Source organism: Hypanus sabinus, chromosome 16 (assembly GCF_030144855.1).
Source record: "Hypanus sabinus isolate sHypSab1 chromosome 16, sHypSab1.hap1, whole genome shotgun sequence".
Lineage (NCBI taxonomy): Eukaryota > Metazoa > Chordata > Chondrichthyes > Myliobatiformes > Dasyatidae > Hypanus > Hypanus sabinus.
Window position 1 is genome coordinate 18,881,432 of NC_082721.1, and position 27,686 is coordinate 18,909,117.

Genomic DNA, 27,686 nt, shown 5'->3' on the forward strand with positions numbered 1-27,686 from the left:
GTTTCTTAAGCTGTTGTCACAGTAACAATTCAAATAATAATATACAGCAGTTTAATTTAAAATTACTCTCGCCCGTCCCTGGGTGGGCTCGAACCACCAACCTTTCGGTTAACAGCCGAACGCGCTAACCGATTGCGCCACAGAGACTGACTTGCTGAAGTTGCGTGAGAAAGAATGTAAAAGGCAACTAGATTATTGGGCGAAAATTGTGTCAGATATTCCCTGGTGGAGCAACATTGTTCCCGACCATGTTTCTACGAGATAAGGCAGTCTCAAAGGAAAACAAACACATACCTTCAAATAGAATAACACCAAAGTCTGCGAACTTAACCCCTGCACCAGGTAACCTCGGTCGTGGTGCCGAAATAGCTCAGTTGGGAGAGCGTTAGACTGAAGATCTAAAGGTCCCTGGTTCGATCCCGGGTTTCGGCATATTATTTTTTCAGGAAAGTAGCTCCTTTGTAGTTTAAAGTTCCATTTTGGACATATTTCATATGGGGAAATATTTATTTTAAAATATAGAGCAGTAAGTAAGATACTGGATATTTTGATTTGGATGGAGGAGGGAAAAGGTGGAAGTAATGACAGACTGGGATGCGACAGTTGGAGACTATAAAGGGCAGGAAATGAAGGAATCTAATTAGGAAGTTGGAGCATGAAAACAGAAATTGATGGCATGAAATAAGGGCATTTCAACTCCGAGAATCCGCTGTCCAACGTCTGGGAAATTCCGATAGTTCAGCATAATGAATGCTCTCCAGGTAATGTTTCCTTTGGCTGGTATTCTGTTTCCTACACTGTGTCTTTGAACTGAACAACATCCTAGTTCCTGTCCTACTTCAAACTCCAGTCTGTTGAAGGTTCTCAACCCAAACACTACTGTTATTGGATGATTCACAGGTGCTGATGAGTGAGAGAGAGAGATTGATTGATTGATTTCGGGCTGGAGGTAGAGAACGCTAAAGTGCCCCACCATCGGGTTCATGCACGTTACTGCCCTTCAGACTTTCGCTTCTTGAACTATACGACACAACTATAGCAAATGGAGTTGTATCTTTTTAAAAATTCTACAATTTCCTGTATAAATGTATCTGTGTTTTGAATGTACATCAATAGTTCTGGTACTTTAAAACTGCATAAGAGCTTTTTGCCTCCACCATGCTTCAAGACAATGAAATAGCAGTCGTGAGATTTAAAGGCATCAAGCTCATGAGGTTGGGGAGAACTTTGCATACAGTGCCTATAGAAAGTATCCCCCCCCCCACCCCGTTTTTAAGTATTCATGTTTTGTTTTACAACATTCAATCACAGTGGATTTAATTTGTTCTTTTTTTTACACCAGTCAACAGAAAAAAACTTTGATATCAAAGTGAAAACAGATCTCTACAAAGTGATCTAAATTAAGTACAAATAGGTATCTCCCCCAAAATAACTTAAATGGAGATTTCTTTTTGGAGACTTGTGTGCAGTCAAGGTGATCCAATTGATTGTAGCAAAAATCACCTATATCTAGAAGGTCCAAAAGAGCCAGTATCCTGGCAAAAACTACACCACGAAAACAAAAAACACTCCAAGCAACTCGGCGAGAGAGTTATTGAAAAGCTCCAATCAGGGGATGGATACAAGAAAATTTCCAAGTTATTTAATAGACCTTGGCATTTCATTCTGCTTATGAAACTTAAAGCATTTTGCAATCAACAATGGTTTTGGTTCTAAATGTTCCTGCATTATTTTCCTTATAGCAACAAGGCTCACTTTTGCTGCTGTGGTTAGGGCATACAAAATTCTAAGCAAGCTGTATGTTCTTCCACCAATTGACACAGTAAAACTAGCCCTGGTTTCTTATTGGCCATTCCATTTGCTTTAAATTACTGCACAATTTATTCAATATATGTCACCCATTATCTGTCGTGCAGTCGAATGCATCTATCTTTCCGATGTACCAGCGATGTCTGTTTTTTAAAGAAGTTACCAGGTACTTGCTGTTCATAAACCTGTGAATTTTGCCCGTTTTCTGCATTTTGTTTTAATTTGGCTATTTTTTCCCCCTTGCAAAGAAGCACACGGTGTGCTTTAAAAAAATACTCAACTCTTCGTGCTCTGCGTTTCAACCGATAGGTAGTCGTCTTGTGTTAGTTTTAAAACTTACTTGCAAAACTACATTTTGCAGCTCCAGAGATTAATTGAAAAAATACACAGGAGCCAGGAAACACGTCCACTTTGTTTTCAGTTTAGTGAGGCACTCATATTTGAACATGATGGCATAATGATGTATGCTATTCCCGTACTTTTGAAATATAACCCAATGAATTATGTAAGCCAAGAATGCTTAATCATATATTTATATTACTCAAAAATTACCAAAATACTAAATACACAGCCTCTTGATGCTGCTGAGTACTTCCAACATTCCACTTTTGCATATCCAGCATCCACATTTTTTTTACCCCATTCATTGATCCTTCATTTTTTTTCTTGTCTTAAATCTGGTTGTCCGATATTCACAGGTAACATCCTCGCTGTACCACACTGCTGGACTCCATGAAGTCCAAAGGTAAAGCAAGAATTTTGTTAATGTCTACAATACTGCTTGCCTTTCTATCTTGATGAGAATCCACTGATTTCAATGTGCAAATCACTGCAGTGATGAAGTAATTTAATAAAATTTGCTTTTTTTGGGGGATCATTTGTGTTTACTTAAATATTAAAGAGCAATGTTTTTAGTGTTAAAACAGCTGAAGGCACATGCGCCAAAGTGGTGCAGAAGTGAAATCTGACAAACACAAGGCCATGATACAAAAGGTGCAGTTATCTCAAAACAGGATTACAGATTTAGGGAAAAACAAAGCCACAGATTTGAAAGCAAAAGGAAGAATTTTGAACAGTTAAAACACTTAAAAATAAGCAATTTTATATTCTCAACAAGTCCATGGAGAGGATTTACTGATTCAGGAAACAAGATTTGGACAACTACATAGCAATACCAAGATGGCCATGAGGCACTAATCAAATTCAGGTTGATCAAATGGGTAGTATTAGTCCAGAGGCAGAATAATTGGTTTATCTTAGGATAAAATACTGTATGATGATACAGCTGATGAAAAACCATCTTTAATTTTAGACAGTTAATGCTCTGCGAAAATAGGGACCAAAGGCATTAAAGACCTGTCATTCAATAACTACGTACAAGGAATCTTGTAACTTAAGAAAGGGGCAGAGTAAGGTGCTCAGTGATAAAGTGTACCTGACAATTTTGTTTGGATTTTAGTATACAGAGAACTAGAAAACACCCAGGTTAACACTGCATTATCTAAACATTAACCACAAAATTCTATTATCATTCATTACTGCATCCTATTTAGAAACTCTTGTCTTTTTTCTTTTAGAAATCATTAATTTTTAACCTGTGCTGAAACCTTGATCATTGTTTACTATTGTACCTGCTGACAAAGTGCACACAGCAAGACTTCAACATTGAAAGATATAGGCCCTATCCAAACCTGGAACTACATTACAGCTTCCATTACGTAGATGCAGCTTCTTTATTTCACTCTCAATTACTTTATTTTACTTTGTTTACAATAAAACTGGATTGTGTAAAATTGGGCAACACAAGGTAAACTTCAATTATTCCTGAACTTATGATTTACTCAATAGTGCTTGAACCATTTTCCCTTAGTTGTTCATTAAGAGTTTAATTTAGAACAAATGCAGTAACCTGGGTAGATCTCATCGATTCCTGCAGACTGTGTTCTCAAAGTGCTTGTGCAATGGGAGGAGGGGGCTTCGGGGGTTCAGATATTTCTATCATTCATTCTATGGGGTTTCTTCTTTTGTGGATGTCTGAAAAGATTAAGAATTTCAGGTTGCATACATATCTGATATCAAACTGAACCATTCAACTATGTCAATAAGGTTTAGCTATTTGCTTGTAATGGCAATTACCATGGATAAATCACCAAAGTACTGAAAAGTAACCTTTAAGGCACGATTTAACAAAACAACCTGCAATTGAAGTTGTATCGTCATAACATGATGGGAGCACTCTTAAATCGGCCATCTTCCTTTCTGCTGGGGTAAACTGATGATGCCAATTCTCAGCCTTCTTCACCGTTACAAAGGGACTAATTGTGTTAAAATTAACACAAATACAAAGTAAACTGTTGTGTATGTGGCCTGGTTACACAACAATGCTATTAATAAAAACGCTGGAGATGGGAGCTAAGGTTCATGGTTCTTTACTGGCGGAATCTGAACTCGGCACACACGTACAGATCAATACACACCTAATAACGCATGCTCAATATGCGCCTAATAGCACATACAACGATGCGTTACTAAAACATAAAGTAGCTCCTTATTATACTGTAGGCTATGTGGTACACTCCTCCCCTTTTATTTTAATAGTGTAGCAACTGTTTTTTAACTGGGACACTATGCTAAACAAATACGTTTACCCTTAACATACAAACGCCTACCATTTGTTTACTTACTAGCTTAATATCAAATTACATTATAACAAGCCTTTTTTTAAAAATATAAGCTTTTGGTCGAAGACCCATTAATATCTCAAGTCTCTGGGGGGGGGGGGGGGGTCTGCTCTGCCTCTCTGGGTAACGTCTGTCAATAACTTACTTGTTTTAATACAGATTTCCATATAAAAGTCGACCTCTGAGCATAGGGAGTAAGAGTCCTAGGCAGCAGATCGCCTCCATATAATGAAGACTCCTCTGTGCAGGTCTTAAACACAGCTTTGTGCTATCACATCTTCCTTACTCATTTGATCCAACTGAGCTAATTACACAGCCAATCTTCGTATTCTCCTTAGATTCCAAATAGATAGCCTGACTTTTATGATACCATCTCTTATTGTAATATAACTTTCCATGTTCTATTTGTGCTTCATATCCTTGTGCTGGTGATTCAGCAGGAGTGCTGGGAAGATGCTCAGGAGAAGACGGAGATGCTGGTCCTTTCGGAGATTTAAGCTTATTGCGAGTTCACATATCTTCCATTATCTGGTCATCTGTTAACAAGTAATTTAACTGTTCAGGTGCAGGTTTTCATCTTTTGTCTGTAATTGGAAAAAGGTCATCAGGTCTCCTCCTTAGTTTCCAAGTCATTATTGGCTTTACCTCCATAGAATCTCTTGTGAGTTCCATTGTTAGCCTCTCATTCTCAATCATCTTTTTATTTTCTTCTCAATCTTTTTATCTTCACATTCCTTCACTGCTGCTTTCTTCTCTTTAATATAATTCATTTCTACTTGTTCTGTCTCCAGTTGCAGAAAAAACTCTGCATTTCATATTCTTTCCTTGTATTGTTGATCTAGTTTCGTCATCCTTTTCTGATGCTCCTGCAAAGTGCCTTCCTGTAACTGCTGTAGCTGTCTTTTGAGAGATGTCAATTTCTCCTGGTACATCTACTCTTTTACTTCCAGGTAGTCTTCATCATCCTGCTTATTAGCAGTATCTGTCTCCTTTGCATCCTCATCTGAGTTGTGGCCATATATACTGTGTTCATCCTCATCATCGACGCTGTCTAGAATGGCATTGTAATAGTTGACAATGGGTGAGAGGAGAGTTGCGGACATCTTCCCTGAGCCATTCATGTCCCAGCAACAGTGGTCCTCCATTTCTCAGTGCATAGAGGTTCAGCTGCTGTGTTTTGTCTCCGTAGGTCACTGTCATTTTAATTTTACCTTTGGGATACACTTTCTGTCCTGTGTAAGTCTTTAGCAGAAGTTTAGTTTGTTTCAGAGGTATGTGAAAAAGTCATGTACAGAGATCTGTATCTGTAAAGCTGAGCCTGTATCCAACTCCATTTTCAGTCTCACACCTGCCACTTGTGGAGTGAGCCATATTACTCTTTGATCAGCTGTCTCTTTCACACTGTGACGTTGCAGACAATTCACTTTTGCCTGAGTCGTTTTCATCAGAACTGCCTTCTTTCATTTAGTGAACCTTGTTGTTTTTTCCTTTCTGGGGTTTCTTGTTTCTCTGCATTTTGCCCTTTTTCTGCTGTTGACTAGCTTTGCATACTCTGGCAATGTGGCCGTTTGCCAGTTTCTGCATTTTGTCTTTAAACCAATAGTCATCCAGGTCATGTGACCTGTACCCACAATGGTAACATTTCTTTCCTTCATTTCTGTTCAGTGACATTTTATTTGTAGCACATTTCAGATTTTTGTTGCATCTCGGAAGCACCTCATGCAGCTGTTTCGGTTGATAATGTAATGTTCAGCACCTTCTCTAATGTAAGGTCCCTTTCACACAGAAGCTTCTGTGTGGTTTCACAATCCCTCAATGCATCCGATAGACCTGCTCTAAATTGACAACGTTCAGATAATTTGCGCAATTCAGCACAACATTCAGAAATGCTTTCACTTTTGCTCTGATTCAGATTGTGAAATTTAAATCTTTCATCAATGACTAGTGGTTTGGGGTTTAAATGCTGCTGGAGAGTGTCTACTATTTGCTTGAATGTTGTGCCAGCTGGCTTTTCAGGGGGTAACAAGCTCTGTAGCAGGCCATATGTTTTTGCTCCCATAATACTAAGAAATATGCTGGCTTTCTATTCATTAACATTGTTAGCATCACAATATAACTCCACTCTCTCAACGGAAGTTGCCCAGTCTTTAATGCTATCAAATGTTGTATTGGTCTCGATCACTATCTTTGTTACATTAATTTAGCCCTGTTCTCCCTTTTTTTTTTGACTCATGTAACCTTTTTGCTGGCGCCATGAGCGCACTCCGTCTAGATGTGTGAGTGTTGCTCCTTTTTACCTCACTTATGGGGCAGGCAACCCTCAGCCCCTGGGAGTCAGCGCTGGCTGTGGTCTCGGCTGGACGTGCTGCAGTTCCGAATGTGTTTCTTGGTCTCCCGACGTTCCTGACCCCGGCTGTGCTACTGCTTCCTTTCAGACTCACAGCCTCGCTCTGCCTCCTTCTCCCGCTCCTTGAGCCCTTCCTCCGAGTGTCATTATCAATTAAAACACGGCATTCTGGTACGATGTAGGTTCATTAACCTCATCACCAATTTGTTGTGTATGTGGCCTGATTACACAACAACGCTATAATAAAAACGCCGGAGACAGGAGCTAAGGTTCATGGTTCTTTACTAGCTGAATCCGAACTCGGCACACGTGTACAGATCAATATGCACCTAATATTCAACAATGTGTTACTGAAACATAAAGTAGTCCCTTATTATACTGTAGGCTATACGGTACAAAAACAAATTAGGAGACTCAGACAGCCAGGTTGTCTGAGATAATGGCAGTCTACAATAACACATTTATTCAAATAGGTACACACCAAAAAAATAATGTTTATTGTTATGGCTGTTGCTTTTCATAGTGTCCAATGAAGACCTAACAACTAATGGCCAATGCTGCTTTTTAAATCACATACAAAGCAATATAATGCAAAATATCCTCCAAAATAGCAAAGAATTCCTGGTTTTAAAAAAAGCTGCAACAGCTGAAACCACAGCTACAGCTCAACATTCTAAATTTATATACATTCCACAAAACACTCATGGATATAGTCAGCAGAATGAATGTAACTAACATTTGGCCCATAGATATTTTATAATTTATTTCAAACATTCCTGTCTAGACTTCAAATTTATATCAAATTAAAGTTGTCAAATGAATTAAAAACTGATTTTTCTCAACGCATTATCCATTGCCTAATTCAGGTATAGAATATAAAATATAAATATCGTCTCACTGGACTTCCAAAATATTTATTTAAACGGCTGAAGAAAATTGATGGAGAACTTCAAGGTTACAAGTTCCACTCAGGCCACATCTTAGAATCCCCATTGCATTGCCAATCTGATGAAATCTGTAAGACCATCAAGCTATTGTTATCAAACTTAAACGTTAGTCAGCAATTAACACATACAAAACATATTGGGGGTATGCATTTTATAAGTTATTCACATGTAACATGCATCACTTCTCAATACATTTGATAACTGAAATTTACAAAAATATGGTTTCAACTGCCACTGTATAAACAAGATAAAAAGAAAATGTACCAAAAATATCTCCAAATGTAAGATTTATCAATGAGTAGTCCTCCCGTATTAGATTTTGCATACAGTGACAACAGTGAAGCCCAGCATTACAGTTTAGTCCAGGGAGAAATATTAATGGAACTCAAAAGCAAATAAATCAATTCACAAATGCTGAATGATTCAGAGAGGGGGTAGAGAAAAAAAAAAATATAGTGCACTCATCAAAGACCAAACTTTGTGAAATATGGCTTTCCACTTAAAAAATAAATTCAGATCCAAAAGTACTTGACCCTTTTTGATCATTAACCCTCCTCTGATAGTATATTTAAATATTTTAATTCAAGATAGCTGTACACCCTTGGTTTAATCGATTTATAAGAAACACACTCTTAATAGAACATCTTTCTATTAAAGAACACATTAATTTGATGCAAAAATAAGGATTTCATTCAATTTCATACATATATTATAATTTCAAGAATAAAAGGTTTAGCTTGTGGATTCGTCCTCGTTCAAATGCTGTTGCCTCAGCATCATTTCATTTTCAATCTCCTTGTTAAAATGTTCAACTTCCCTGAAAAATAAGAGTTCACAATAATATTATTTTCATACTCTAGGTTGGTGATCAGAACTGCAGACAATACTCTAAATTAGGCCTCACAATGTCTTATACAATTTCAACATAATATCCCAACTCCTGTACTCAATACTTTGATTTATGAAGGCCAATGTGCCAAAAGCTGTCTTTATTTTCTCATCTATCTGTGACACTACTTCAAGGAATTATGGAGCTTATCTCCTTACCTGTGTTCTACTGCCCTCCCACTCACTATGTATGTTCTACCTTGGTTTGTCTCCCAAAATGCAACACATATCACTTGCCCACATTAAATTCTATCTGCCACTCTTCAGCTATTTTTTCCGCAGCTGGTCCAGATCCCGCTAAGGTTTGGCAGACTTCTTTGTAGTCTACTACACTCCCCAATCTTTGTGACATTTGCAAATTTACTGACCCACTTTTCCACACTATTACCCAGATCGCTGATTCTGATGTCAGATGACAAAGGACCCAGCACATATCTCTGTGGCATACCACAAGAATCAGAGAGGCAACTGTCTACTACTAAAGCACAGAATGCTGGAGGAAGTTGTCGAGCAACATCTAAGGAATAAGCAGTCGATGTTTTGTGCCGAGACCCTTCATCGGAACTGGAAAGGAAGGGAAAGCAGCTAGAGTAAGGTGATGGGGGAGGGGGAGAAGGAAAAGCTCAAAGGTGATCGGTGAAGCCAGATGGGTGGGATGAAATAAGAAACTGGGTGGTGATAATGGAAAACGCAAATGACAGGAGGAGGAGGAATCTAATGAGAGGGGAGAGTGGATCATGGGAGCAAAGGAAGGAGACACTGAGGGAGGTGACCAGTAGGTGATGAGATTGGTAAGAGACCAGAGTGGAGAAATAAAGATGAGGGAAAGGGAAGGGGAAAAAGTTACTAGAAATTGGAGACATGGACATTCATGCCATCAGATTGGAGTCCAACTTGACAGAATATGAAGCGTTGCTCCTCCAACCTGACAGTGACCTCATCGTGGCAGAAGAGGCAGCTATGGACCAACGTGTCAGAATGACAATGGGGATGGGATCACTCTAACTGATGCAGCCTTTTGCTGGGTACAAAGTCATCCCTACTTTTCTTCCACAGTTGCAAGAAAAAGTTTGTGAACTTCTTTGTCTATTATTGTGACTTAGAAAACCAGGTAATTTACAAAGGGTTCACAAACTTTCTTGCAACTGTATCCACTGTGTTTATCTCATGGTAAAACTTTTCCAAGTGAAAAAGTTTGCTTTAGTGACCTTTATTCTTTCCCATTGCATTCACGGGGTACGGAATAAGCAACTCCTTAAACAACTTTTCTAATCATACTCCTTCATTCACTCAATCCAAATATACTTAGACTGGAAATATGCTGGTCAATATTGCTCCATTAAATATACTTGACAAAATTTCTCCTTTGCTACTTATACTATCTTTGTAACTAGTAAGCCATTTGATATGCATCATCACAACCATTCTAAAGCTTTTGGACAGATTTATCCAATAGCAAGTCAGCTTATTAAATACTTCCATTAGAGTAACGGCACTGCTATTGTTCCCCAGTTCTAACCATGTTGACTATCACTCACATCGACAGAGATGAAATGCTTTGAGAGAATGGTCATGACTGGACTGAACTCCTGCCTCAGCAAAGACCTGGACCATTACAATTTGCCTATTGCCACAATAGGCCAACAGCAGACGCAATCTCAACGGCTCTCCACATGCTTTAGAGCACCCAAACAACACAAACACCTACGCCAGGATGCTGTTCATCGACTATAGCTCTCAGGTAATACCATCATTCCCACAATCGTGATCAAGAAACTCGGAAGAAATTTGGCCTGTCTCCTAAAACCCTCACTAATTTTTATAGATACACTGTAGAAAGCATTCTTCTAGGGTGCATCACAACCTGGTATGGAAGTTGTCCTGTCCAAGACCGGAAGAAGCTGCAGAAAATCGTGAACATAGCCCAGCACATCACACAAACCAATCTTCCATCCTTGGACTCACTTTACACCGCACGCTGTCGGAGCAGTGCTGCCAGGATAATCAAGGACATGACCCACCCTGCCAACACACTTTTTGTCCCTCTTCCCTCCGGGAGAAGGTTCAGGAGCTTGAAGATTCGTACTGCCAGATTTGGGAACAGCTTCCTTCCAACTGTGATAAGACTGCTAAAAGGATCCTGACCCAGAGCTGGACCGTACCTTCCAAATATCCAGACCTGACTTGCGCTACCTTACTTTCCCTTTTCTAGATTATGATTTATAATTTAAATTTTTATTATATTTACTTCGATTTGTACATTAGGGAGAGTGAAGCGCAGAATCAAATAACGCCATGATGATTATACGCTCTAATATCAATTGTTTGGTGACAATAAAGTAAAGAAATTGCATAACCTGGGCCTCTGTACCTCCCTCTGCAATTTGATCCTCAACTTCCTAACCAGAAGACCACAATCTGTGCGGATTGGTGATAACATGTCCTCCATGCTGAGGATCAACGCTGGCGCAACTCAGGGGTGTGTGCTTAGCCCACTGCTCTGCTCTCTATTTACCCATGACTGTGTGGCTAGGCAAAGCTCAAATACCATCTATAAATTTGCTGATGATATAACCATTGTTGGTAGAATCTCAGGTGGTGACGAAAGGGCGTACAGGAGTGAGATATGCCAACTAGTGGAGTGATGCTGCAGCAACAACCTAACACTCAATGTCAGTAAGACAAAAGAGCTGATTGTGGATTTCAGGAAGAGCAAGACGAAGGAACACATAACAATCCTCGGAGGGATCAGAAGTGGAGAGAGTGAGCAGCTTCAAGATCCTGGGTATTAAGATCTCTGAGGATCTAACCTGGTCCCAACATATCAACGTTGTTATAAAGAAGGCAAGACAGTGGCTATACTTTATTAGGAACTTGAAAAGATTTGGTATGTCAACGAATACACTCAAAAACTTCTAAAGTTGTACCATAGACAGCATTCTGACAGGTTGCAGCACTATCTGATATGGAAGAGCTACCGCACAGGACTGAAAGAAGCTGCAAAAAGGTTGTAAATCTAGTCACCTCCATCTTGGGCACTAGCCTACAAAGAACCCAGGACATCTTTAGGGAGTGGTATCTCAGAAAGGCAGCTTCCAATATCAAGGACCTCCAGCACCCAGGGCATGCCCTTTTCTCACTGTTACCCAGGTAGGAGGTACAAAAACCTGAAGGCACACACTCAGCAATTCATGAACAGCTTCTTCCCCTCTGCCATCTGATTCCTAAATGGGCATTGAAACTTTGGACACGACTCCACTTTTTAAAAAAAAACGTCTTTCTGTTTATCCACTTTTTAAAATCTATTCAATATACATAATTGATTTACATGTTTATTTACTATTATTTTTTCTCGGCTATATTATGTATTGCATTAAACTGCTGCTGCCAAGTTAATAAATTTCACGCCACATGCTGGTGTTAATAAACCTGATTTTGATTTTTTTTCTCCACGTCATCTTTTCTCTACATCAATATTCACAGTAATCAATAGTGTCACCTTTCTTTCTTCTTACACCCGAACCTCATAATTAATAGCCAATCCTTGTGTGGTAGAAATGGTTAAAAGTAGTGTATGAGGGGATACTTGACGACTCAGAAGAGGCTGGACAAGACTGCTAATGCAAGTCAAGAATAAGTGTGGAAGATAAGTGTAGCACCAGGAATTCAAATAAACAGAATATTAAGCCCCTGGAACCAGGAGGGGGGGTGCACCTGGGGGCAAATCATGCGTTCTGATATCAGGGAATAGAGAGGACGGTTAGACTTGTGCTCAGATGTAAATCCAGAGTCCTGATAATGGAACAAAGAGGATTGTTAGACTCGTGCTCAGAGATAGCTGACATGCTGTCTTAACAATTCATCATGTATTGACTGTGGGATGCCAAACAATGTCATGTGAAGTTGGTTGTCTTGCTGGATAAATATGAGCTCTGTATAACCTAAAATTCAGAGCTCTGGTGGCAGTGGAGACTGCTGCAGGCTCTCCATTATATCATGTTAATAAACACTTAAAATGAAACTCTTAAGTTGCTCTGGAGTTCTTAGTATTTCCACAACACCTTGTTTCCAAGACAGGGTACTGTTTCTGGCACACATTGTAGCCCATTATGGCCAATGGCACCTGCAGCTCTCCACCTTGTGCCTAAGTACTCAAAACACATGAAGCATGCAGGAAGCTCAGACTGCTTTAGTTCTATCTGCAATAGTTCTACATCCATCACTGTGTGGTTTGGAGCCGCCACCAAGCAGGATAGAACCAGACTACAGCGCACAGTGAGGACTGCCGAGCGCATCATTGGAGCCTCCCTGCCCTCTATTGTGGACCTGTACTCTTCCAGGTTGAAGAAGAGGGCGGGGAACATCATACAGGACTCCTTCCATCCTGCGCACGGACTGTTTGAACTTCAGATCCCTCCAGACTAAGACTAATAGGCACTGGAGAAGTTTTTTCCCTACTGCGGTCACTTTGCTGAACAGTTAACTGTCGGCTAACTATTACTTGGATTGCACTACTTGTATGTATAATCTATATTTTCATTTATATTTATCATTATTATTGTTATGAGCAGAGAGACAACATCTGCCGGAAGTAAATTCCTTGTATGTGTACAGGTACTTGGCGATTAAAGTCTGATTCGGATTCTGATTCTGATAATACTAGTACTTCTTGTAGTGTTATCTACTCCTGTGCACTTTCCTTTTTCAAGACTTAATATCATCAGATGCAAATCTGACTTACCCCCTTCCACTATCTTAAAAAGGCCTCATAGAGAGTAGGACTCGTGTTCTGATTGTAGAAACACTTGCCTTCTGCTCTAATTATAGAATTCCCTAATGACTAATGCACATTTACGTTTTGTAGTTCACTGAACTGTAACTTGGCTTACGTGTCACATACTGGAGCACACTTAGGTGCCATCACCTCCATGGGCTCAAACAATCATTCCACGTTAAGCAGTAATTCACGTGGATCTAAATTCAGTCTAGCTTTCTGCACTGTGTCCATAGTGTGGCCTTTGGTAGTGCAAATGTGTTTAGTCTAACCGCTATTCTGATTTGTCTGTGGTCTCAGCTTTGCCATAGTAAATCTCAACATAAAATAGAGGAAAGAGCACTTGTTTTGTCTGAGCAGTTCACAGGCTTTTTTTTTAAAACTTTTTTTAATTAAGTTTTCAGATGATTACAGAAAGAAAAAAATAATACCCTTCCCCCCTCCCCCCTAACATCCCTATAGAAAAAAGAAAGAAAGAAGGAGTGCCTGGATATCGGAAGATCCCCACATGCTCCACGGAGTTCGTAATAACTTTAGTATATATATTTATTTCTTTCCCCAAGGAACCAATTATTTTATCTTCAGAGCACCTATATATTTAATCCTATCTTTTATTTAAATAAGGGCGCCAAATTTTCAAAAATGTTTCGTATTTATCTCTTAAATTATAAGTAATTTTTTCAAGTGAAATACAGCTGGAAATTTCATTCTTCCAACGATCTATACTTAAATATGCATCCGATTTCCAAGTAACTGCAATAGCCTTTTTGGCTACTGCCAGTGCAATTTTTATAAATTCTTTCTGATATTTATTCAATTTGGGTTTCGATTTTATCCCTTCAATTTCGCCTAATAAAAATAATATTGGATTATGTGGAAGTTGTGTTCTAATAATTTGTTCCAATAAAACTCTTAAATTTGTCCAAAAAGGTTGAATTTTAGAACAAATCCAAGTAGAATGTAAAAAAGTACCAATTTCTTGGTTACATCAGAAACACTGAATAGATAAATTTGGATTTAATTTATTTATTTTTTGTGGTGTAATATATAATTGATGTAAAAAATTATATTGTAGTTCACAAGCTTCTTAAAAACAATTCTCCAACTTCAGGTCTTTTTGGTTTTCACTATCTTCTTTTTCTCACTTCATTTCTATGAAACATTTTTCTAATAGTTTGAACCAATCTCCATATAGTCCAGGGGTTCTCAACCTTTATGCCATGGACTAATACCATTAAGCAAGGGGTCTGTGGACCACAGGAGGCCATGATATAGTCTACTGTCTTGCATCTGACCAGTACCTCTGCTCCATAGTGGAAAACTAAATTCTCCAATCTTGTTCCCCAGTTTGACCTCAAGTTTCAAATTTATTTATCACACGTGCAGCAAAACATACAATGAAAGGTGTCACGTGCATTAACAACCAACACATCCAAGGGTGTGTCAAGGGCAGCCCACAATTGTTACAATTCAGACTCAGACCTGCTTTCTCTTTTCATGAATGTGAAAACAACTGACTGGATGAACTCAGTGGGCCAGGCAGCATCTGTGAAAGTAAATGTACAGTTCACATCTTGATTCTGGAACTGTTCATCTGCCTTTTTCCCTCCAGATTCTGCCTGGTCCACTGAGGTCCTCCTATATTTTGTTTTCGCTCCAGATTCCAGCATCTCTCATTTCTTGTCCACATCTTCCCCCTTTCCATAAATGCTGTGTGATTGTCTGACTTCTTACATCACTTTCTGCTTTTAATTTCAGCAGCTGGAGTTTTTAAAGTTTTAATGGTGAATACTAGTGTGATCATAGCACGTCTTGAACTTCCTGCCCTTTCCAAAGTTCACTCACTTGCTATCCTAACTGTCTTTGGGAAGGCAATGGACTGAAATACAAAACTGGGAGACTTTCAGTCTCACCAAGGTTCTGCAGTAATTCCAGCTGTCTATCAAACTCAAAAATCCTCAGTCTGAAGATGCTTCGCATATCTGGGGATATACTTTATTTTCCAATTTTTGCAAGCTGTATGAATTCCAGTCATACATCTCAACTTCCCATCCATGATCCAAAATAACTTGCATTTCATTTTTATTCCCGTTTCAGACAGGCTTGCATATCTGTTATCCCAATAGTACCTCATCCTTAACTTTTAATCTTAGTGTCATTGTTAAAGCTGCAAGTTAGTGATAACTATTTTACTATTAATTTAACTTTTCTTTTAATTAACATGGCAGCTCCCTACTACTTCACTGAGTTTCCACTCTTTATATTTGGTACAAAAAACATCATGCTAAGTTTTGGGACTGCTGGCCCAATCAATCAACCCACTGATTGATGCAAAAGCCACCCAGATGGGCAGCCTCATTTGGTCAACTAATGAATATTCAGTTTATTCTTTGATTAAAGCCCTACCTTTCACTGTGAAGAGGTCCTTTCATGTACTTTTCCTCTGCTTTCTTGATGGTTATTTGTTCAACCTCTGCAATAGCACAGATAATGGCCTAAAATGAAAAAGGAACTGCTTTTAGTCCACAATGTTGCAGTGGGGATCAAGGTGTGAGAAGGACATAGACATCAGAGATCAGAGGTGAATAATCCATATTGAAGGAATGATTATCCGGAGTGAATCAGGCAAAATCAATTGTATTATGGCAATTGTGGTATTTAAATACAGTTATGCAAATAAAAATACTATATTTTCAGGAATTAAAGTGAGGCACAAGTGTGACATGCAATTGATGAAATGAAAGCTAAACAATTCATTAATACCTTTTAAGGGAAAATGGAAATTGCAACCATACTTGAAAGTTAAAAACAAAATGGGAATCTGAAAAAGAAATGCTGGAGTCTCAGGTCAGGTAACATTTGTGGAAAGAGAAATTGTAAATGTTTTATTAGCAGGACCTCCTATTAGAAATGGCAAAGAGAATAGATGTTAGTTTTCAGTAGCAGAGGTGGTGAAGGAGGATGGATTGAATAAAGGGAATAGCTTCCTGCACTTTGTTTCTATCACATCTAGCCTTACTCATTCGGGGCTATGTGAGACATGTGATTTAGGAAAGAAGGTGGCAGTTCATCAACCCCTTTAGGATATTTGGAGATAAGCAATAAAAATATTCAAAGTCAAGTATTTCAGTTCATCAACATTTCTGGGTTATCTTGCAAGAACAGCCCTCTTCAGGTTATGCCACAGCATCTTAATTGGGTTAAGATCTGGACTCTGACTTGGCCATTTCAAAAAAATTTCTCCTTTTTAAACCATTTTGTTGATTTACCCTTATGTTTCGGATTACTGTCTTGTTGCAACACCCAACTTCTAGTAAGCTTCAGGTAATGGAGAGCTACCCTGAGATTCTCCTGTAAAGTGTCTTGATCCAACTTTGAATTCATTGTTCCATCAATGACTGCAAGCTGTCCAGGCCCTGAGGCAGCAAAGCAGCCCCAATCCATGATGCTCCTTCCATCATGCTTCACAGTTCGGATGAGGATTTGGTGTTGGTGTGCAGTACCCTTTTGCCTCCAAACAAAGCAGTATGCATTTCTGTCAAAATGGTTTAACTTTTGTCCCATCTAGTCACAGAATATTGTCCAGAAGTGTTGTGGAACATCCAAGTGGTCTTTGCAAATTTGAGTGTGCAGCAGTTTTTTTTTTGGAGAGCAGTAGTTTCTTCCATGGTGTCCTTTCTTGTTCAGTGCTTTTTACAGTAGACACATGAACAGAGACTTTAGTAAGTTTTAGAGATTTCTGCGGGTCTTTTGCTGTTACCCTTAGGTTTTTTTTCACCTCTTTCAGCATGGCATGTTATGCTCTTGGCACTATCTTTGCAGGACGTCCACTCCAAGGTAGAGTAGCAACAGTACTGAATTTCCTTCATTTGGAAACAATTTCTCTTACTGTGGACTGATGAACACTCAGGTTTTTAGAAATGCTCCTGCTTCATGCATCTCTACAATTCCTCTAAGGTCCTCTGAAAGTTGTTTTGATGAGGCACATGCACAAAAACACATCTTTCTTGAGAAGTGCAGGCTCTCTCAGTAACCTGTGTGTCTTTTTTTTTTAAAAAGGACAGGATACCTCAATTGTTCGTAGGTTATTAGCTTAGGGAGATTGTGTTTGTCTTATTGTGACTTAAATGAAGATCAGACCACATTGAGTAATTATACAGAAAACCACATACTTTTTCTTGCAACTGTACATAAAGTGTTCTCAATTAAACAGTAGTGTGTCTCTTTTATACCTTTTAGCTATTTCCAGGAAACTAATTGGAGCAGCTGCTTAATTGTACCAAAATGTACTGGTTCTGATGTTCCCAATTAACCAGAATCCATTGTATGAGAAAATGTTTGAAGTAACTAACCTGAGTTGCAGGGAGGAGTGGCAGAGAAAAAGATATCTTGGAAAATTGACATGGAAGCATTCTCAAATATCTTGGAAAGCTGACAAAAATGGCTTTTCTGTTCAAATTACAACTGAGTCTCAACTTCATGCACTTTATACATATCTATTCAAGTAGACTCATAAGCCTGAATCTTCTCAGTCTTTGACATAACAAAAATTCTGCTAAATCTAATCAGATGCTATTAGAGATTCAGATCCAGGGAATGAATTGTATTGACACTTAATATAGCGATTTTAGTTTAAATGGTAGCCTCTGTTTGGCCTCTATATATAAATCACTTGCTTTTTTTTAATGAAAATAAGCCCAAGTAGTGAATTCTAATTTAAGTGTTATGCAAATTAAGTTTGAAAAGATAGTTTATTTACATTTATACACGAGGGATCTGCAGTTGAAGGCTGATTAGCAGTAACATCCTCTGTAATGTTAGTGAAATTAATGTGTAACCCCAATAGAAATGGAGCAATTTGCAATCTAGTAATTAAGCTAAGGTTTAGCTGTAGGAACATAATAATTAGGAGCAACAGTATGCTATTTGGCCTCTCAAGATTGCTCTGCTATTTAATAAAATCATGGAACTTCAACTTTAGATTCCTGTCTGTGGTAACCTTTCACCCCTCTTGCTTACTATCTGCTTTCAAAATAATTTAAATCTTTTGCTTCCATTATTCTTGAAGAAGAGCTCCAAAGAATCTTGATTCTCAGATTTTTTAAAAACTCACCTTGTCTGACTGAAATGCTGGTGAACCACGGAAATGAAGACTGAACTATCTGTTCTCTATTAAATTTAAATACTTTTGACACCTTGCTGATATTTAGGTAGTGTTTGGGTTACCATTTGAATCGCCTATGGCTATAGTGCTGGAAAACAGGATTTATACAGTTGAGTGTCCACAGGTCAGAATGGATGCTGCAAGTTGAATGACCATTTTCATGTTGTAGGACTCTGAATTTGTATTCAGCAGCACATTTCCCACTAATTATTTGTAAATTTTACATTTAGCCTTGTATTAGCATGTTTTAGCAAAAACATCCACTTAAATATTTCTGGGTGCCTAACATTAAATGAAAAAAAAAGAAAATAAAACATGAAAATTCATATTGTTCCTCCCCAACTCGGGAATGTTGACGAGCAATGGTCAATCACTTCTACACTGTCAATGCAAAGAGTTGATAACTGGATTGTTCCTCAGCTTCATTTTATTTTTGCTCCACTTCTCTTAAATTGAGATTTTCACTTACAGCACTCACCGCATTTGAGAGGAGAATTTCAAATTTTCCTCTAGCATTTCTGTGGAAAAAGTCCTTCCTGCAAAGCTAACTCAAATTGTAAACATTGCTATAAATTGCCTTATTTGGAATTACTTCCCTGTATCAACCTTAATTATCATTTTATTATCTTCCAAACTTCAGTACAAACTTGTGCATTTGTAAGCTAACCCAAAGCTTAGCAAAGTTAACGGTAAAGCTCTAGTTAATAAAGCCATTATGAATAGTTCAGTACTACTCTAGCCTATATAAAATTTAACTTCATTCCTATCCATGCAATGAAATCCCCAACACTTGAACAATGTGATTTATAACATTCAATTAGAACTCACCTCCGGTAAGAGAACATCCAAGATAAACCTGCACCTCTCATAGTCTACCAACAGCTGTGTGCTTACATTCATTTCATATACACTTTTTAAGTAGTTCATCACTTTGTCCACCTGCCAGTCATCTTCAAGGTAGGTGTCAATAACACTTGAGTTGCGGGTACGGGTTTTGAACTCCTCAAGCCACTTGGAATGCCTTTTTCCCTTAATTACATCTTGAAGATGCTTCTCCACGCCCTTGGCCTTGACAATGAATTGCACCAGTTTTTCATTAGCTCGATCCCTGGCAGCTTTCTTCCTATCAGGGAGCAGTTTCTTGGCAGGCTGGTGTTTGGTTGGTGTTGTGTCATATTCACAATCAGAATGGCCTTCCACCTGACTCTCAATTGAATTGGATGGGAAAGTCATTAATGAAGGATCTTGTGCAAATGATTTTCGTACTGGGATACCTGCAAAATATCAAAAATAATGATTGGATAATTATAAGCACAAAGACATTGCTATAAGGTCGATGAACTTGTAGCACAGTTGCAGATTGGCGGGTATGATGTTGTAGGCATCTCAGAATCATGGCAGAAAGAAGATTATAGCTGGGAGCTTAATGTCCAGGATACATGTTATAGCAAAAGGACAGACAGGAAGGCAGAGGGGGTACTGGTTCCTCTGTTAGTATAAAAAAAACTGAAATCAAATCATTAGAAAGAAGTGACACAGCGTTGAAAGGCGTTGAATCATTGTGGATAAAGCCAAGGAACTGCAAAGGTAGTAAGACTCTGATGGGAGTTGTATACAGACCCCAAAAGAGTAGCAAGGATGTGGTCTACAAACTGCAAAAGGAGATGGAAAATACATACCAAAAGGGCAATGTTACAATAGTCATGGGGGACGTTAATTTGCAGGAAAATCAGATCGGTGCTGGATAAGATAAGATAACATAAGATAGAATTTCGAGTGGCTATGAGATGGCCTTTTAGAGAAGTTTGTGGTTGAGCCCACTAGGGAGTCAGCTATTCTGGATTGGGTATTGTGCAATGAACCAAAATTGATTAGCGAGCTTAAGGTCAGAGAACCCTTAGGGGTAAGTGATCATAATATGATTGAATGCACTTTGAAATTTGAGAAGGAGAAGTCAGATGTATCAATATTACAGTGCAGTAAAGGGAATTACAGAGGCCTGAGAGGGAAGTTGGCCAGAAATGATTGGAAAAGAATACTGGCAGGGATGACGGCACAGCAGTGATGGCTGGAATTTCAGGAAGCAAGTCGGAAGGCACAGGATATATACGTCCCAAAGAGGAAGAAATATTCTAAAGGAAAGATGACACAACCATGGTTAACAAGAGAAGTCAAAGCCAACATAAACGCCAAAGAGAGGACTTATAATACAGCAAAAAAATAGTGCGAAGTTAGAGGATTGGGAAGCTGTTAAAAACCAACAGAAGGCAACTAAAAACTCATTAAGGTAAAGATGGAAAATGAAAGTCAGCCAGCCAACAATATTGAGGATACTAAGAAGTTTCTTCAGATAGAAAGTGGAAAAGAGAGTGGTTATTGGACTGCTGGAATGGAAATGGTGGACAAACTAAATAAGTATTCACAGTCTTCACTGAAGATACAAGCAGTATGGTGGAAGTTCCAGGTGTCAGGGGTCATGAACTGTCTGAAGTTACTATTTTTCGAGAAGGTTCCGAGGAAACAAAAGTCTAAAGGTAGGTAAGTCACCTAGACCAGGTGGTATTAGTAATGATCTTTCAAGGATCACTAGATTCTGGAATGGTTCCAGAAGACTGGAAAATTGGAAATATCTCACTCCACTCAAGGGAGAAAAGCAGAAGAAAGGAAACTATAGGACAGTTAGTCTGACCTCAGTGGTTGGGAAGATGTTGGAGTCGATTATTAAGGATGGGGTCTCAGGGTTCTTGAGGCACACGATAAAATATGCTGTACTCAGCATGGTGAGTAGTGGGGTTCCATAGGGATCTGTGTTGGGACTGATTCTTTTCACGTTGTTGCAAAGCTTTCAGACGATATGAAGATAGGTGGAGGGGCTGGTAGTTCTTGAGGAAGTAGAGAGTGTACAAAAGGACAGATTAGGAGATTGGGCAAATAAATGGCAGCTGGAATAGTGTCAGGAAGTGTATGGTCATGCACTTTGGTAGAAGAAATGAAAGGGTTGACCATTTTCTAAATGGAGAGAAAATACAAAAAAATGAGGCACAAAGGGCGATGGAAGTGCTTGTGCAGGAGCCTCTAAAGGTTAATTTGCAGGTTGAGTCTGTGGTGAGGAAGGCAAATGTGATGTTAGCATTCATTTCAAGAGGACTAGAATACAAAAGCAGGACATAAAGACTCAGCATTACAAAGCACTAGTGAGACCTCAATTGAAGTGTTGTGAACAGTTTTGGGCCCCTTATCTTAGAAAGGATGTGCTGAAACTGGAGAGGGTTCAAAGGAGATTCACGAAAATGATTCCAGGATTGTACACCTTGTTATCTGAAGAGCATTTGATGGTTCTGGGCCTAAATTCTCTAGAATTCACAAGAATAAAGGGGTAACACTGAAACCTATGGAATGGTGAAAGAAAGGCCTTGATAAGAGTGGATGTGGAGAAGATGGTTTCCTGTGATGGGAGAGTCTAAGATCAGAGGACACAGCCTCAGAATAGAGGGTCGTATTTTTAGAATGGAGATGAGGAGGAATTTCTTTAGCCAGAGAGTGGTGAATCTGTGGAATTCTTTTGCCATAAGCAGCTACAGAGGCCAAGTCTTACGTCTGTTTAAGGCAGAGTTTGATGTATTCTTGATTGGTCAGGCCATGAAGGTATACAGAAGTGGGGGGAGAAGCAGCAGTTTGGGGAAAATTGAATCAGTCATGATGGAATAGTGGAGCAAACTCAATGGGCCAAATGGCCTAATTCTGCTCCTATATCTTTTAACAGTGGCATAGCTTAGTTTTAAAAGGGTAATTGCATTCTTGGAAAGAACATTCATCATTTACTTACTCTCAACCTCGAGAGAGAGTAGGTGGGGCAAAAGTACTGCTTTTTAAGAATGCATTTTGAAATTTCCTTTTCTGATTAGGTAACCACACCACTATACTAATCTCCCAGTTTTGCTTACTTTTCCATTTCAGAACAAAAGCTCTCCATAAGATGCATTTGCTCACAAGCAAAGTAAATGATTTGCTACTGAATATTATCCAAGCAATAATAGCACAGATGGATCCAGTGGCATTCTGCCAAATTCACAAGAGCACTACGATCTTGAGAAGAGGTAGGTTAGACTTCTAGTTTAATTTCCAAGTCATGCTGACAGTAGTGGATTTAAGTGTTTATCTCTAGTTGCACACTCAGATAGCAAAAGCGTAAAAATATTCTTCAAATCCTGCAAGGTCCTACCATCTAGAACACAGAACATAGAAGAGTACAGCACAGAACAGGCCATTTGGCCCACAACACTGTGCCAAACCAGCTAAAAAGCAAATCGAAACACCAAACACCAATCCATCCTACCTACACCATGTCCATATCCCTTCACCTTTCTTACATTCATGTGCCTATCCAAATGTCTCTTAAAAGCATCTACCACCATACCAGGCATCTACACACCATTCCCTTCAAACCCTTTCACTATAAATTGCATTAAAGGAAATTAAAAGACTAGATGCTGGAAACCCAAAATAAAAACAGGAACTGTTGGAAACACTCAGGGGTTCACACAGCTTCTATGGGGAGATTTGTTCTGACAAAGGATGTAGTTTCCGAAAACATTAATTTGCACGACATTATGACAGCCTGGGACATCGGAGTTCAGAGTTCAATTCCAGTGTCCTCCGTAGAAAGTTTGTACTTTCTTCCCATGTGCACGTGGGTTTCTGCCAAGTGCTCTGATTTCCTCCCACAGTCCAAAGACTACCAATTTGTAGTTCAATTGGTCATTGTAAATTATCCTGTGATTAGGCTAGGGTTAAATTGGTAGGTTGCTGGATGGTGTGACTTGGTGGGCTGGAAGGGCCTGTTCCACATTATATCTCTAACTCTAATTAAAATAAAATAATACCTAATCTGTTATATGGCTTCAGCAATTTCTGAATGAATGCTTGAATTAACTGCTTAGCAACCAGTATGTTATGAAAGAATATTTTTAATGACTTGAACTAAAAATGTTTTTTTTTTGAAATATACAATACCAAATTGAATTCCACCATATTAAACATAGTCCAGTAAAATATTCCAGCTAACTCAAATATTAGCTGATATTGGGTGAAAAAGGCTGGTAAAATACAGCACAGCAATACATGGAACACACACAAAATGCTGGTGGAACACAGCAGGCCAGGCAGCATCCATAGGGAGAAGCGCTGTTGATGTTTCGGGTCGAGACCCTGCTGTGTTCCACCAGCATTTTGTGTATGTTGTTTGAATTTCCAGCATCTGCAGATTTCCTCATGTTTACAGCAATACATGGTCTACTTTCCTGCTAATACAGCCACCTATCCCTCAATTCAAATAGCAAAAATAGATTGCTTGGTCATCCATAATACAGCTGTCATATCCCAAAGCAACTGCAACAAATTTTGTTCACATTGCCACTCAGGGATGCTGCTTTATGTTAGATTTAAAACAAAATCTAAAATGTTGAAATATCCTCACCCACACCAGAATCTACAAGTGAGATTTCTGTGCTGACAATTCTATTCTCCTACTTCCTTCTTTCTGTTTGTGTTCTTTCATTCAGCCATTTGGGCACCAAGTCTTGGAATCTACGTTCTAAATCTCGAAAGACACTCCCCAAACTTTTGGTTTTGGTCCTAACTTTTCTTTTAATATACTAGTTACTATTGCAAACCGGAGATGCTCTAGCTATCTAATCATTGACCTGGTAGACATCAACAGCTCATTACAACCTTCGGAATATCTGGCACATGTTTGCCTCGGATGGTGATCTTAAATCTAAGCCAAAGTTAGAAAAAAAATACCACTGTACGTACGTGTCTAGGGAAAAATATACAATTGATTTTTCTTAACAAGCAAAAAAAGGTCAATTCATATGAAGTGGTCTTCAATTCAAATCATCTTGCCATAGAGTACTTTGAAATAATAGATTAAAAATCCAAAGTTAACAAGACTTACTGAGTTCAGCTGTGCAATATTCAACAAAAGAACCTGTGAAGGACCCGCAGCCTGCAAAAAAATTCAATACATTCAATAGTCACATGGGTGAATTTCATTTCACTTCAACTCAATATGATTGCATTATAAATGTTTACACTGGTTTTCTCTCTGATAAAGAGAAGGGTAGAAAAAGATAACTTGATTGCTCCTTCTTGCTAACCTCAATGCGTTCAAGACTAAATTAACATAAATAAATATACTTGGTGTTTTGGGAAACACAGATAAATATGCATTTCCTTTGAAGATACAACTTTGAAGGGAGAGCGAAGTCAAATGGTACTAAATGGCAACTCCTTTGCTTGCATCTTTGGAAACAGCTTTATTTCTATCTTTGATATCTTTTTTTTCCCCTTTTCAGGGTGTGGGGGGTTCTTTTGAAGACCCTGACCTGGAGTTACACCCTAACTTCGGTTCTTTGCAGGAATGGGATCTGTTCTCAGGGCCTCACAACCGGCCGCTTTTTGATATCCCAAGGATGCAGCCTGGAAGATGAGCACGCCTTCAGGGTCCGGTATTTCGTAGCTCTGGGGACATGATGATTCTAGGCTGGTGCCCCTGACTGAAGCATTGCAGAACATGGAACATTAGGAGCAGCGGGTTAACTGTCGGGGGTTGTGTGTCCGGAGAGTTGTGCATTTTCATACTGACTCTCTGGGTGCAGAGCTTGGAAAAAGCGACATAAACAGACCTTTAATATCATAAATCAGCAAGGTGTTTGTTATCACCCCCCCCCCGCTGTGAAATGGGGACACCTCTTTTTCCCTTATTAGGGAGAGAGCCTATGGTATGTCTAATTATTGAGTGAACGAGTAGTAGTTCTGGGATACTGCAAGTCTTGTGTCTTCATTGATGCTTTTTTTGCTGGTGGGGGTGGGGGGGGGGTCTTTGCCTTGCTGCTGGTCATGCGTGGGAGGGGCTTTGGGGTTCTAACGTTTAACTGTCATTCATTCTTTGGGGGCACTCCTTGGTTTTTGTGGACATCTGCAAAGTAAAAGAATTTCAGGTTGTGTACTGTATACCTTTCTCCGACATTAACTGTATCTATTGAATATGCACAGGATACAAGCCAATTTTAACTGTCAAGGGTCACAAGGACAACCACAGTCCACAGCTGTGCTCCATCTTTCTCAAAGCTTCACGATTGTTTAATGTCATTGTCAATACACAAGTATAAAGGAGAATCACACTGTTGCTCCAGATCCAAAGCAACATAAAAACACACATAACTCAAGAACACAATAAAAATACACAATAGATATAAATACCCAAGATAGCTTACATACATAAGGCAACCATGACATGAAATGATAAAGTAGTGGTGGTGGTGGATGTGCTGTGGTGTGTCAGTGGGTGGGGCGTTAATCAGACTTGCTGCTTGGGGAAAGTATCTGTTTTAAGTCTGCTGGTTCTGATATGGATGCTACATAGCCCCCTCCCTGATGGGAATGGGCCAAATAGTCCATGAGCAGGGTGATGGGATCCTTCATTATATTACTGGTTCCAGCTTATTTCTGTAGTAACGTCCTTGATGGCAGTAGGTTGGTGCCAGTGATGCTTTGGCAGTTTTGACTACCGATTGTAAACCTTTCTTATTAAGTGCAGTGCAGTTTGCATAGCATAGAGTGATGCAGCATGTAAGGATGCTCTCTACTGTGCATCGGTAGAAGGTCATAAGTATTGATGTGCACAGTCCAGCTCTTTTCAGCCTCCTCAGAAAGTAAAGGCATGGTTAGTTAGCTTTCTTGATTGTGTAGGAAATGCTCTGGGACTTGAGAGGTTGTGCAATACGTGCACTCCCAGGAGTTTGAACTATATGCAGTTTTCACTGTTGTACTGCTGATGTAGAGGGGTGTCAGTGGTGGGAGTTCTACTGAAGTCAATAACCATTTCCTTTATCTTGTTGACAATGAGGAAGGGGTTATTTGCCTGGCACCAGGCCTTGAGCTTTTCCATCTCCTCTCTGTAGGCTGTCTTGTTGTTGGCGGAGTGCCCTTGCTGTTGTGTCATTGGTGAACTTGACAATATGATATTTTAGGTGTTTGGTCATGCAGTCGTGTGTGAGCAGAATGTATAGCAGTGGTCTCAGCACACTGCTCTGGGGGGCACTCGTGTTGAAGATGATGGGAATGGAGGAGCCATTGTTCATTTTGACTATCAGAGGACAGTTAGGTAGGAAGTCCAACACATAATTGTACAGAGGTGTATTTAAACCAAAGAGTAGGAGCTTGTTCACCAAGGTCTGTATTGGTGAATGTCAGATTGAAATCCAGAAATAGCATTTAACATAAACATCCTAGTTATCTAGGTGTGTCAGGGCTAGCTAGCTGCATGACAGATGCTATGGCATTTGTGGTATAGTTCTGTCGATAAGCAAATTGGTGAGTGTCCTGTGTGACAGGAATAGTTCTTAAATGTGTGCCATTACCAGCCATTCACAACACTTCATGATGATTGGTGTTGGTGCCACTGGGCAGTAATTGTTTAGTTTTGAAGGTGTAGAGTTCTTTGGTTCAGGGATGATGATGGCTGATTTGGAGTATGTGAGGACAGTAGCTTGGAGCTACAAAGAGAAACAGATCAGGAACAATTGCAGACAGTTGCATTACTGCTCATTTAAAATTTGATTTCTAAGCTTTCTGAAATGGAACAATATAGATTTGATTCTGTCAAAATTAAATTACAGCATAGGATTTTAAAGCCTAATGAAGTTTGGAAACATAGCTACACGTAACTGGATTGGGGGGAGGGGTAACTTGTAAAATCTTATTAAAAATCATTCAACTCACCTCTTCTAATCCGATAGTCATCAATAAGAGCTACACACCAATCAATTGAATCATTGTAAATATGCCTTGCTGCAGCCTATAAGATAGTCAGCAATTATAAAACTGTAAAATATTAAAATCAGGCCAAACTTAAAATATTGAATGCTTAATAGAATGCAGTGACAGTTAATAATAACTGAATTGCTCTTTTAAATGCCATGTTAGCTTTCACAAAGTACATATAGAAATTCAGAGGGAATTGAGCTCTTGTTCTATTGGTCATCATTCTCACATTTTTGCTCTCAATATTTGC

The 27,686-nt window shown here is 39.1% G+C and overlaps 1 protein-coding gene and 2 non-coding genes across 10 annotated transcripts in view; 1 reads left to right on the forward strand and 2 right to left on the reverse strand.

The window, feature by feature from the left end:
- Window positions 1–73: 73 nt before the first annotated feature.
- On the reverse strand, window positions 74–147 carry trnan-guu (transfer RNA asparagine (anticodon GUU)). The gene has a single exon. It is a non-coding gene; the product is annotated as a tRNA-Asn (tRNA).
- Window positions 148–359: 212 nt separating this feature from the next.
- trnaf-gaa (transfer RNA phenylalanine (anticodon GAA)) lies at window positions 360–432 on the forward strand. The gene has a single exon. It is a non-coding gene; the product is annotated as a tRNA-Phe (tRNA).
- A 6,696-nt stretch (window positions 433–7,128) lies between these two features.
- Window positions 7,129–27,686, reverse strand: part of LOC132406047 (PWWP domain-containing DNA repair factor 3A-like) — an 82,039-nt gene continuing 61,481 nt past the window's right edge. For 7 of the 8 annotated variants that reach the window (XM_059991221.1, XM_059991222.1, XM_059991225.1 and 4 more), the window contains 5 exons: window positions 27,395–27,470; window positions 24,567–24,617; window positions 19,439–19,884; window positions 15,853–15,941; window positions 7,129–8,601 (listed from right to left, as the gene is read on the reverse strand). In XM_059991221.1, coding sequence (XP_059847204.1) covers window positions 8,517–8,601; window positions 15,853–15,941; window positions 19,439–19,884; window positions 24,567–24,617; window positions 27,395–27,470 — 747 coding nt within the window. In that variant the 3' untranslated portion in view covers window positions 7,129–8,516. Of the gene's footprint in view, window positions 8,602–15,852; window positions 15,942–16,209; window positions 16,268–19,438; window positions 19,885–24,566; window positions 24,618–27,394; window positions 27,471–27,686 lie in introns of all 8 variants that reach the window. The other variant, XR_009516048.1, reaches the window with a different exon arrangement.